Source organism: Lampris incognitus, chromosome 17 (assembly GCF_029633865.1).
Source record: "Lampris incognitus isolate fLamInc1 chromosome 17, fLamInc1.hap2, whole genome shotgun sequence".
NCBI classification, from domain to species: domain Eukaryota; kingdom Metazoa; phylum Chordata; class Actinopteri; order Lampriformes; family Lampridae; genus Lampris; species Lampris incognitus.
Window position 1 is genome coordinate 30,040,573 of NC_079227.1, and position 12,980 is coordinate 30,053,552.

The 12,980-nt window shown below is 45.5% G+C and overlaps 1 protein-coding gene across 1 annotated transcript in view; it reads left to right on the forward strand.

The window, feature by feature from the left end:
* The window catches only part of baiap2b (BAR/IMD domain containing adaptor protein 2b), a 73,810-nt gene that overhangs the window by 36,788 nt on the left and 24,042 nt on the right, over window positions 1-12,980 (forward strand). Inside the window, exons 4-6 of the mRNA XM_056296750.1 lie at window positions 7,752-7,813; window positions 9,284-9,355; window positions 11,092-11,229. Coding sequence (XP_056152725.1) covers window positions 7,752-7,813; window positions 9,284-9,355; window positions 11,092-11,229 — 272 coding nt within the window. The remainder of the gene's footprint in view (window positions 1-7,751; window positions 7,814-9,283; window positions 9,356-11,091; window positions 11,230-12,980) is intronic.

Below are 12,980 nucleotides of genomic sequence, written 5' to 3' on the forward strand. Positions count from 1 at the left end.
GTTGCCCATGGGAAATAGTTTTCCTTCCTTCAACTTTGACATCCCCCCCACCCTCCCAACTACACTGTGCTGTTTTGATGACAACTCTCTGAGGCAAAAGAGTTGAGCTTGAAAACTTGCAGTTCAGACCTAATCAGGTTATGTAACATAGGATGGAGTGATCCCCCCCCTTTCCCTTCCTTCAGTTCTTTGCATTTTTCCCTTTTCCAACATTTTGTGTGCTTTGAAGTCCAGGAGACCTATCACACATAAGAAACAGAGCTGTCCTTCCTCTGTGCATTATCTGGCCTGACCAATGATGTGAATTCGATTTCACTGACTCAGTTCTTTGGACACCCCTTGTCCTCGAGTCATCCCAGGGACGGAGGGAGGGGAGAGCTAGCGACAAAATGAACAGAGAGCAAGAAAGAGACAGTGGGGTAGTTAGAAGAAAGAGACATAGAGGCTATGCCAAGGCAACGTATTCCCAGCTCATTAGCATCCTTCAGTCGGGGCCCGGCCAAATCAAAGCCTTGCTGGCAACAAAGCTCACAGGGCCTAGTGTTGCTGCTTTGATCACCCTGATGCCTCCCATTGATACTTCTCTCACCGCCTGACTGATCCCACTGGCTTGCCACTGTGTCATGCTGCTGTCTGGAGCGCTGTGCACATGCACCAAATTTCAAACAGGCGCCGATGTCGCTCGCTCGCTCGCTCGATCGCTCGCTGAATAATGCACTTCTTCATTTAACCATTAAAATGGCAAAGACTTTGGAAATGATGGTGTAAGACCTACTGTTCGGCTGTAGATTTTAATTTCAAGCTTATTTCGGAGGTTAAACTGTGTGATACTTTTCAGTGAGCGATGGGCGGCGATAAGGTGTCGATGTGGCTTTAAAGCTCGCCAGACCTCACAAAATATGTCCTTGAGCTGTCGCATCGTCCTTGGTGGGGAGACTCTGCCAAATGGCGACTTAATGAGGCTGATAATGGCATGAAACATGGGGCGTGATCAGAGGCACTACACTGGCACGCATGCGCGCGCGCGCGCGCACACACACACACACACAAGCGTCAACGTAAACAAACACACCACAAATTGACTTTGGCATGAGTTCTACATGCCAGACATCCTCCCCTAATCCTTTGGGCGTGACGGCTCCGATGACAATACACGGCAGACGTTAAAGCCAAAATTACTTAACCGTCTTGATGTCTTCAGGAAAGAAGGGGAGGACAACCTTCCTTTCCCCCAGGGGACAAACAGTTATGCATCTCATGGTGTATAGCAGCACCTCCCTGTTCTGCCCGTCCCCTATCTCACGCTCACCAGACTATGGTGTGAAACAGCGGCGATTCCTCTGCAAAGAGCCACTGACAGGCGACAGGCCCCAAGATGCATAAACCATTGTCAAATGAACAAACCTCAACAGTCGCTTGTTTGTTTATTTGTAGTTTGTTTAGGACTACGATTTAGCTGATGTGCTTTCTCTTACGTGAGGATATTCCACCTGCCAGCTGCAGGGCATTCGGTGCCTCTTGTCGGTTTGTTGCGTGCTCCTCAGAGTCGTCGTGTTAATATTTATTTGGATATCTTGGGTTCCACTTGCCGCGCTCATTGCATTCACAACAGAGAGAGACGGGGACAGAACAAGTGGTGGAAAAGTTGGGGACAATAGTTTGTTGAAGGCATGATGAGTTTCAGGCCAAGAAACCTATTGGGCCAGCTGGAGTCTACACGCCATTTGTGTCAAAGCGGGCCCAATCCACCGGACTGTCTGTGACTTGTTCCCTCTCGTCTCCCTCCTCAGCCCTCTGTCCCCACATCCCTCTATCCCCCCGCCCCCAGCTTCCGTCTGCGGTCAGAAATAATCAGTCTCCATTTTGCAGCCCATCAGCCGCTCTGTAATGATTATGTATAGCTGGTCATTCCTATCGATCTTCGGTAGCCTAATTCATTTTTTCAAGGGATTCATTTTTCTTTTCAGTACGGTGTATAACTAAAGATGTCAAACAGTGCCCGGTCACGAAACAAAATGCATTCACTCATGGCATCAACTCGCAAGACACTGCTTCGACTTGGGCATGCTGTACAACGTCCCTGTATGGCTGAGGACAAACCTATTTCTTCTTTAGAATGAGCAGCTGCTCATTTTTGAGTTTTTAATTTTCCTGGTCAAGAACCACGTTGACCGTATTCCCCAATTAGGCATTCCAGGCTTTTGTATTTCTGCCAGCAGTGTGCAGGACTGTGGTATTTAATGTTGGACTACAGGCAGTTAATTCACTGATCGGTCTGTCCTTATTGAGCCCTGTCTGCTAACCCTGTGTATCTTCTTTGTATAGCTGATGATGTGCAAACAGATATACAGGATGGCCCTGTATGTATTCTTGCGCTCTGCCGGTATGCGTGTGAATGCCGTAGAAGATATGACTTCTTCATTCAAGGGCAATGGAGGAACATGTCGGGAAAACGGGTGCTGTTAAAGAGAAATGAAAGCAACCAGGCAAGGACCGCCGCAGTCAGTCAGCTATCTTTGAGGAGAACAAATCTCCCTGCAGCACCTTGTGCTCCCTTCATTGCAGCTTTCTGGGGATTAGAGTTGCCCGTGTCTGCTCCCAGGCCCCCATAATACACTCCCCACAGAGAAACCCACCACATAAAAAAGCCCCTTCTCCATATGGCCATTAGTAGAGGCTGTGTCTTCCCCACCGCTCGGTACAGAGCCACTCGCGCGCTCCATCTGTCTCCCCCGTTATATGTATTTCCTTCTGTCACGCCCGGCGAAGATGGAGAATAGCGGGGGTAATAAACCCAGCTGTGAATGCTGCCCCTGGGTCAGCCACACGGAATAATGGATCGCTTCTCACCCTCCATTACCTGAGGCAAAATGGCTCCCCCTACAGGCAGGTTCAGACCTGCTGGGCTCTACCAGAAGAAAAAAAACGCGCGCGCGCACACTCTCTCTCTCTCTCTCTCTCTCTCTCTCTCTCTCTCTCTCTCTCTCTCTCTCTCTTTCTGAGGAGATGAATAACAAAGCACCAGTTTTAAGTTTATAGTTCAGACCTGGCAGGGTATTTAGATGATAGAGGAGGTTCAGGTTTGTTCTCTGACAGCTTTTCACCTGCTTGAATAACTGCTTCAACTGGTTTCATCCATCCATCCATTATCCAAACCGCTTCATACAGTATTGATTATTCCCCGAACCCACTACTGAGAGCCATATTTTTTATAGATCTCACCGTTTTGAGGCGCTTACATTGCTCCCCGCCTGCACTGTTGACCTGAGAGTTGTGTGTGTGTTTTAGCTGTTTGCACTCGTTTTAGTTTGCTTAATTGATAGAACATTTATTCTGTTTTTTCTAAAGCCCCTCATTTTCATATTTAAACATTATTGTGAAATAACAAGTACACTGGTGAATGCTAGAATCAGACTTTAAAATCAAAAATAAAATGAGAGGAAAAAAAAAGATTTTGTCACGAACAGATATTTTAGGGGACGGTTAAGTAATTATTGTTGAGGACTTAAAGTAGAAAAAACAGCTGTGTGGCTCCAACTGTGTTCTTCAAGTGATCCAGACCCTCTGGTACTAGGAGCGCACAACAGTATGCTTCAGTCTCGCTAAGCCTCAGATATTGTGATCTGCTGTGATTATTGGTAAGCAGCTTATTTGGCCTGCTGGGTGGAAGCCCAGTATTTTACAGGCGAGTTGAAGTTGTTTTGGATTAGACTGCAGCAGTGAAATAAGTACGTCCAGGAATCCAGGGGCAGGCCAGGGAACAGGGACCCGCCGTACCAAAGTTAGTGACTAAGGGCACACAGCCTGGCAAACCTGCTGTTATCTCTGCCGGCTGTTTTATTTTCTCTTTCTTCAGTCTTGTAAACGTCAGGTATGAGGAGGTTTTAATGCAGCGGAGACCACTGTGTTTGGTTGACTGTGTGTGCAGCGGCTGGGTAACTCGGTGGTTAGAGACCATCCTTTGATGAACAGCTTCAAGTTTGCATGGGCAAGTATCAGCCTGGCTGAAGTGTCTTTGAGCAAGACGAGCCCTGCCAGGTGCAGGGACTCTAGCTGACCTGTGACTCCAATCTTGCTGTGAGAGGGGGGCAGCTGAAAAGACAGTACCTGTGTCTGAATTGTTCATACTACTAGTATGCAAATTGTAGTATGCCCTGGGTTACTATGCACATTTAGAATGTGAAAGGCATGTGTATGCATGCAAAATAGATTTGATTTTTTTGTAATGTATGTAAATATAATAATAAATCAAATTTATATAGTGCTTGTCTAACACTCAAAGTCGCTTTGTAATAAACGGCGGTGAAACAAGACAACACATAAACGTCACACTAACATACAGGGGTGGATGGGAAGGGGGGCTACGAGAGGGAGAAGTGGCAGCCACACACGACTCCAGCAGTACACTCCAACTAAACAGTTACAAAGGGCAAGAAAAACAACAGCACTGTGGACATTGATGTTGTGTAGGGGTTTACTCCCGTATAGCCTAGTCCTCCCCTGAGGTATCCACTAGGCAGCGGCACTATTTAACCCATAGCGGGGGGCTGGTTCGTGGGCATCAGGGAATAGCCACACACCGGTGGGCCTGCGTACCGCACGTCGAGGGGCCAGACCTCCTCCGAGTCCCTTGTAGTTCAGCCAGGGTCCAAGGTGTACCCAGTTACTGTGTGTTGCCACGAGGAGGCGCTACATAGGGCTTGCTGTTGGAGAGGCTATGTACTGGCAGGGAGAGACTCAGGTGCTCGGCTCTCCTGTTCGCATTTCTGCTAGCCAGCGGTGAAGGTTGCGAGTGAGACGTGACGGGCACAGAACACTACACCAACACACTAGACGCTTCACAACTACCCCACTTGTTACACAAGAATGTCAGACACACATATGCAGTGCATATTGCATTCTACGTACTAAATGGTAGGTCCCGATAGTATGGGGTATACACGTGGCTCAGCGTTTTCGGTTTTTATTTTTCAAAGCCCTCCAGCATGCCGAATTTCGCCACAGAGGACACTGTTGCATAACCTCACACGAACAGGAACAACTTTTGGATCCGTGGAAACATTAAATCTGGGTGAAAATCAGTTTAAACCGATCTGCTCCTTTTAAGAAATCTGGGTATTTTTCAGTGAAAATCGGTAAAAAACCGAAAACGCTGAGCCTTGAGTATACACTACATACTTGAAGTCTGCAGAATGTACTGACAGTTTGGACTACGTCAGTGTTCCTATGGGGATTGATAATCAGACATATTTAGTCTTCAGCTGTCGTGGTGAGGTGAACATATTCCAATATAAAGATCAGGAACAACAGCCAGGCTTCATCTTTGTCGAGGCTGTGTACTGTAAAGTGTAGTTAATCCATTGCAAATCTCTCTCCCAGCTGAATGCTTTCTTATTGGTGGAGAGGGAATGAGGGACTGCAGGGAAAATGGAGCAAGTGTAGAGATCAGCGCTTATCATTCACAGTACTGCATGTGTGTGTTTGTGTGTGTGTGTGTGTGTGTGTGTGTGTGTGTGTGTGTGTGTGTGTGTGTGGCTCTCCATCTCTTTCTCCCCCACTTTTTTTAAAATTTTATTTAGTGGCTTCCTTAAAGGGGGGGGGGCAATGTGGCACATCCACACAGAGAATGCACACAGCCAACCTTTGTGTGGAACACGTCTATGACCTTACAAATTTTTTTTTATAATGGTTGTAAAGGGGAAGAAGCTATCGCTGTGTGCATTTGAATATGTTTTTATAGCATGCAGTCCTCTTATCACCCCTCTTATTGAGGTCACACATTTTTTCTGTTGTGGTATATATAGGTGTTGTTGTATGGAGGCGTTTGAGTTCAGGACCTATTGCTATTGCAAACTAATGACCAGCGGCTGCTTATAGATGCATGATGGGACAGCGAGTGTGTTGGGTGCCCTCCAAAAATCAAAGGAGAGATTGGAAGTACACACCGGTGCCTTTATCTGCCTCACTACTCCTAATGCCCTAGCCTCAAGCAGTGGAACATTTGTACAGTAATATAGCTGTCACTGCATTTTTTTTTATGGACAGATGAGTGGGGGGAAGCCATGAAAAGGGGGGGGTGCGTATTGGAGATTAGAGAGAGAGAGAGGTATGAGATGCAACAAATGTCGCCGGCTGGAATCGAACCGGCGACGGTTGCGACCATGAGCCGTGTGGTCTGCACCCCCCAAATTGTTGGTGTCTTTCTCTGTTTTATTTGCTATAAATGTGTAAAGCTTGACATATTTCATAACCCAAATTTCCTCCATTTATATGTGTGACCGATTTGCATCACATGCCTGTGTTTTTGTGGATTCAAAGCCTAAAGGGCAGTCAGATGGAATTCCCCTGGACTGCCTCAGCCCCCCCCCCCCATCGCCTCAATCCCCCCACTCCAGCTGAGTCTCATGTAGATGACCACAGTATTTGACTTAAGCCTCCAATATCCCCTTAAAACACACCCCAATCCCAGTGTCCTGCTCACTAGTTCGGCACACCGTCCACGGACCATTAATTCCCCGTCCACCCATACGTCACCGAGCTCACTCGCTCATGGTAAGCCTGTGAGAACACACGTTTTCCAGTGTCAACATACATTATGCACCCGGCAGATGAGAGCTGTAATGGACATTAGTGAGCTCATTTTGAATAAATTAGCCCCGAGTGCCTCAGAGCTGTCTGAAACAGGAGTGGAACTGCAGAATATATCATTTTCTGAGTAGGTTTGTAAGTCTTTACATGGTAACGTATATTCTCTGTTGATCTTAAAGATTTTTTTTTTCTTGATAAATATTTATAGCAGGGAGGCCCTTATCTCAAATTGAAAGATGGATGGATGCACACATATTTGAACTTCATGAAAAAAGTGGTTAGATAACTGAATTCTAAAGAGGCAGAAGTTTTGCGCAAAGTTTATCAAAATGGCAGATTGTGTTAGTTTATTCAGGGGTCCGACTTACTGCCCGTCCAGTTGTGTATGTGTGAAAACCTGTCGTGTCTCATTCTTCTGGGGTAGTTTGATCTGTCACTGTCTCTCCAGGTCTCTATCCCTCTGTTCTTTGCTCAAACTAGATGTTTTTGTTCCTTTTTTTACAACGCATTGCATATTCAGAAGAGGCAGCATGTAGGTATCTTAAAACGACACGCACCACCCTGGCTGCATGAATCATCCTTTATGTTCTTCTTTTTTGTGGGTTTTTTTTTTTTATTTTTATTTTTTTTAAGTTTTTGAGCCCTCCGGGCTTCGCTTTTTAATGTTTTTTTTTCTTCATGTTTTTTGTGCAAAGATTTTATAATATTACTTTCATTAAACTAATCATATGTCTCTTAGCAGTAAGTGTATTTGTAGTATACTGTTTATGCAATAAAAAATCAAAAGTTTGTATTGTGGTCAATGTTAATGTAGAATAAATAGCTTTCTTTAAACCTCTGGACAAACTCCGGACATACATTCTGTCTTCGCTGCATATCCTTGTGACGTCCTGTTGATTTTGTCCATGTTGAGTTTTGTCTGCTTTGAAACATGACAGAGGCTCCATCTTGTACATCTTCTCCTCCTCTTCCTCTCTGTTACCATCCACCTGTCTCTCATCTGTGTTGTGTGTAGCTGCATGGTCCGTTTTGTTTTGTTTGTTTTTTTTTTTTGCACGATCAAGTACAATTGTTAAAGGCATTGGGAAGGTTTGATATCATTCTTTCTCCCTTCTTCTTCTTTTTTTTGTTTATTTTCTTCCTCGTCTCTCTCTTCTCTGCAGGGGAAGTGCTCTTTCAGATGGCTGAAGTCCACAGACAGATCCAGATCCAGCTTGAAGAGATGGTGAGCTGGTGGTGATGGTGTCTCTGAAATCAGTGCATCTTAAACTACGCTCTGGGACCCAAAACAGTTTGTTCTCAACAAAGCCGGAGTTCTAATATAGTTTCCCCCTCTTGTTGTATTTTCATATTTCTCAGTGCTTGGGTCCCAGAGTGACACCCAGTTTGCCTAGTTTGAATCCATCGCTGAAAAGAGACAATTGCACTAAAGACCGACCTATTCTGAAGGACGGTGCCACACAGAAATGTCCCTGTTGAGTCGTTTGTCTCATCTTCTGCAAGGGCTAGCCCCGAATGAAGCAGAGGAACAGGAAGTCCTAACACAAACCGGACCTCGGTCTATTGCAACACCCTCAAATGATCGCCTCTGGACTGCTGGGCTCAGAACTCAGTGTTCATCCAAGACTTAATCTTTTAAGAGCTACCGCTGTTACAGCTGATAAGTTTAAGAAAATATTTCCCCCGTAACGATAAGAGAAGCAGAAAGAGGGTAAAGAGCCCTGATAAAGGTTCCTATGCAAAATGACCTGATGTAATATGAGGCAGAAATTCTGTTTCATTTGAGAAGAGCCTCTGTAAATGTGGTCCATAGACTATACGCGGGTTTTCATCCCAGCCCGGCACCACACCGGCTGACTTCCCTTATTAACACACCTTCAGCCAGACTGGGGGGGGGGGGGGACTAATTCATGAAATCAGCCGGGGGAGTTTTGAGTTGTGAAAACTTCCATACACACTGCTTTCAATCGCTCATTATTGAAAACCCCTGGTACAGCCAGTCAGTGGCTACAGGCATTACAGCAAGTATGTTTTTAAAAAAATTTTTTTATTGTTATTTATTTTAAAGAGGATACTCTTTATTTTTCCTTTGACGTTTTTTGAGGACATTTTTTGCATTCAACACTGCCGCCCTCTACATTGGTGTTTCCTGACCCAGTCCTCAAGGACCCTCTATCCTGCAAATTTTCACTGTAACCCTGCATAGGTAGCCCTGCTTGTACTTACTCAACCAATCATCTCACAGTACTTAATCATGCAAGGTGTACAAAATCTGACATCATTCATTGCTGATTGGCTGACTAACTACAAACAGGTACCTATTTAGGGTTGCAAAGAAAAGCTGCAGGATAAGGGGTCCTTGAGGACTGGGTTGGGAAACACTGCTCTACATGCACACACACACACACACTCACATATATGCACACAGACAAACCAAACGGATTCTGTCATGTGTGTGACATAGCAGACATCCTCTCCTCATCCTTTGGGTGCAGCAGTTGTGATATCAACGTAAACAGAGTTTAGCTTAAATTCACTCTGGCACCGCAGCACTGAGAGAGCCACGGCGTTCCTTCTTGAAAATAAGCCAGCTGTGTTGGAGCATCGTATGTGCAGCTACTTGAGGTTTATGTCATTTATTTCTTCTAGTTGCGTAAGCTGTTAATGCGGTGTTGTTGTGTGTCTTGCTGTTTAGCTGAAGTCTTTTCACAACGAGCTCCTCACAGAGCTGGAGAAGAAGGTTGAGCTGGACGCACGATATCTGAATGTAAGTTTCACCTCCTATACCACATCTTCAGTCACGTTCAAGTCTGCTGTTATAAAACGTATTCTCACATCAATATTATGTGTGCCAAAAGATGTTTTGTTTCGATACTGAAGCTCTTTTTGTCAAGAACCACAGTTACCAGCCCTCTTTTTTTGTGTTGTTTCAATAAAAAAACCCACAGGTATCAGCAAACTAGATGGCCGTCTCTGAGTTCCTGTCTTAAATTTTAGGACGGCACAGGAAAATCCTGAGAATATTGTGTTTTAGTTAATTATGTAACAGCCCCACCATGTAGCATGTGCATTCTGAAGTGACGACCTCTTCTTTAAGGACCTTCTGCATCACTGCTTCCTGTTTCAGACAGGCCTCTCCAAGGAGGGACGATATGGGGAACATGAGCAGAAGTCTCTTAAATCACTATCAAAAGACAATACGCACAAACTTTCTTTTATTTCTCGAAGGGATTTCAATCCGACCACTGCAATACCGACATATAAATTGCTTCCTTTTCTGCACCACAAATTTACCCCATTTTACGAAAATGATTTTTACAAAATATAAAACAGACAATCTCATTTGTAGAGAGCAGTGGTGTGGGGAAAAGAACCCACAAGGTGTAAAACACAGGCGGTGGGGCCGATTGTGTGCCTCGCTCTTTGACGATGATCGTCATGGTGGTTAGTATCTACCAGTGTTGTAGTCGAGTCACTAAACCTCGAGTCCGAGTCGAGTCTCGAGTCCCCAGTGTTCGAGTCCGAGTCCCCAAAGAAAAGTCCGAGACGAGTCCGAGTCAAGTCCCCATTACCCGAGTCCGAGTCACCAAGGTTGAGTCTGAGTCGAGTTCCAAGATGGGCTCCAGTGCCCCAGTCTGGCACCGTAAAAAAGCTGACATACAAATAAAAAAGGTCTACACGAAACAAAAGTGACACAGCTGTCACCACTTGAAAGGGAGTTTATTTACTTTGTGACACAATAGCCAAACAAAAAAACTTAACAAAAACAAAAAAGTCTTTATCAGTTAACAAGTCCGAGTCCTCATCTCCAACTTCCGAGTCCGAATAGAGTCAATGCTCGAGTCCAAGTCCGAGTCATCCATGCTTAAGTCCAAGTCGAGTCCTGGACTCGAGTACTACAACACTGGTATCTACATGCACACACAAAGGAAAATAGGCTCAGAAGTCACACTATGGCCTCATGATTCATGTGACAATTCCATTTTGGGTTTTGGTGTCTGGGCTTAGAATCAAACAGGCGTGCACGTGGGCCTGCCCTGTGATTTCCATTCTTTGTAAAAGTAATTAACAATGTGTGCCTGTGCTTTTTTTTTTTTAAATCAAAACAAAAGAAAATTATTTGAAGAGAAGGAAATATTGCTTTGGTTTGGTACCGAAAGCATCTGGGGACACGTCGCTTGGCAGACATGAATGAGACAAAGGGAAAGGCTTGAACAGCAGTACAATAAGTCTCAACCAGTGAGGATAGTCTGGGCTCCGGGATGGAATGAGTAGAGAGGGGGGGAAGAGGAAGAGGGATAGTTAGTTCGCCATCATACAACAATGCCATCATCTCTCAGCCCCCTGGGTCCTCCTACCCCATCAGTCAACCTGAACAATAGAAGGTGACCGTTCTGTCAGGGCGATTGGAAATGACTCTAGTGCACTTTGAAAGGTCATCTGTTCTGGCTAACGCTCCAGAGTGCTGAGGAGCCCCTATTGATTTTGTGCTGCCCCCCTTAGGCTGCGTTGAAGAAATACCAGATGGAGCACAAGAGCAAAGGGGAGAGTCTGGAGAAATGCCAGGCGGAGCTGAAGAAACTACGCCGAAAGAGTCAGGGCAGCAAGCACCCCTCCAAATATGGCGACAAGGAAATGCAGGTCAGTGTACGTGTGTGCCCACGTGTGTGTGTGTGTGTGTGTGTGCCCACGTGTGCCCGTGTGTGTGTGTGCGTGTGTGTGTGTGAGTTTTTGTGGGTGTGGAAGTTGCCAGAATGCATGTGGCCCCTTTCACACCAAAATCATGGTATTTTCCTGAGTTTCAGATTCTGGGATTGTTGATCAAACCATTCACACTACCAAATCGATTTCAGATTTTTCATGGTAATCCCTTATTTCACACACACCAAGCACATCCTTGCACTTTAATTAGATCAGACCCTGTCCTGCCATGTCTACCGTCAACTTCTGTTGATGTGAAAACACAGCAAGTGGACTAGATCATTCCAGTGTGTTGCTATTTTTCAGGAGTTGTCAGTATATATGCACTGCACAACATGCGGTTACTTCTCTGATGTTGTTATTACATCAGCCTACAGTGCAGTGGGATAGGGAGGTTCAGTGGTGTGTTCAAACTGTTGTGTCAAAGCGCCACATGTTGAATGTGTGAATGCTGTGATTATTATTACTTGTTTTGGGTTTTTTTGTGTGGATTTTTCCCTGTTTTTCCTCCCCAATTGTATCTGGCCAAATTACCCCACTCTTCTGAGCTGTCCTGGTTGCTGCTCCATCCCCTCTGCCGATCAGTGAGGAGTTTCACCAGGGGGAAGTAGCACGTGGAAGGATTGCGCTATTCCCCCCAGTGCCCCCTACCCGAACAGGCGCCCCGACCGACCAGAGGAGGCGCTAGTGCAGCGACCAGGACACATACCCACATCCGGCTTCCCACCCGCAAACACGGCCAATTGTGTCTGTAGGGATGCCCGACCAAGCCGGAGGTAACACGGGGATTCGAACCGGCAATTCCCCTGTTGGTAGGCAACGGAATAGCCAATTGATTGTAGCTCAGTGTGTGAAGGGAATATGTCTGCTAGTGAAAAGTTAATTTTGTTTTATTTTACGTTGCAGGTACTGTGCATGTGAGAATAAGGGTCTTTAAAAGCACAAAGATGGCTAAAGTGTCAGCTGATTGAATGCTGCAAAAAGTAAAGCCTCTCATTGTTTTGCTTGTCTGAAACAGACGGTCTGCCAGAAAGTTAGGGGTTTGAGTTCTACTTGGGTCACCCATGCTGTGATGTGATGAAATCATTTCAGTGTAAAGAAGCTTTGTGTCCTCGAACTCGAAAAGTGTTACAGAAATGCAGTGATTTAACTTCACTTTCATGTTATTTGTGTATCAGTGAAACGGGCAAATGTTGGCTCTCTAGGCTACAGAGGAATCTGTAGGGACAACTGGCCAGTCAGAAGTCACCGGATGTTGATGACAGGATTACAGCCGCTGGCACAGGGAAAATATGGTCCTGCTGGCTGCAGCCCAGCGGTGAGGCAGAAGTAGCATGCTAATTGTATCCTACAGAAGAGTAAACATTTCTGAAAATGCTATTTTTTTTAATTCCAGGAAAACAAAAAAAAACAAAATCATCATCCGCCACACTTCACTAGAGTGGTATGAGAAGCCTGCTCATCAGATCAACATGCACACACACTATAGGGGACCTCCAGCAGGTCCTGCAGTGTGCATTGCACAGCAGTGTCTTATGTGCAGTTGGGTTAGGGTGACTGTCTCTTTCTGTCTTCCTGTAGCGATGCGGGTTTCAGTGCAGGCTGAATCCATGACCGGTGCTGGCACTGATGGGATGGGATTTAAGCTAAATGGGATGGGAGCCCTGACTGGACCCTTGTAGTTTTGGAAG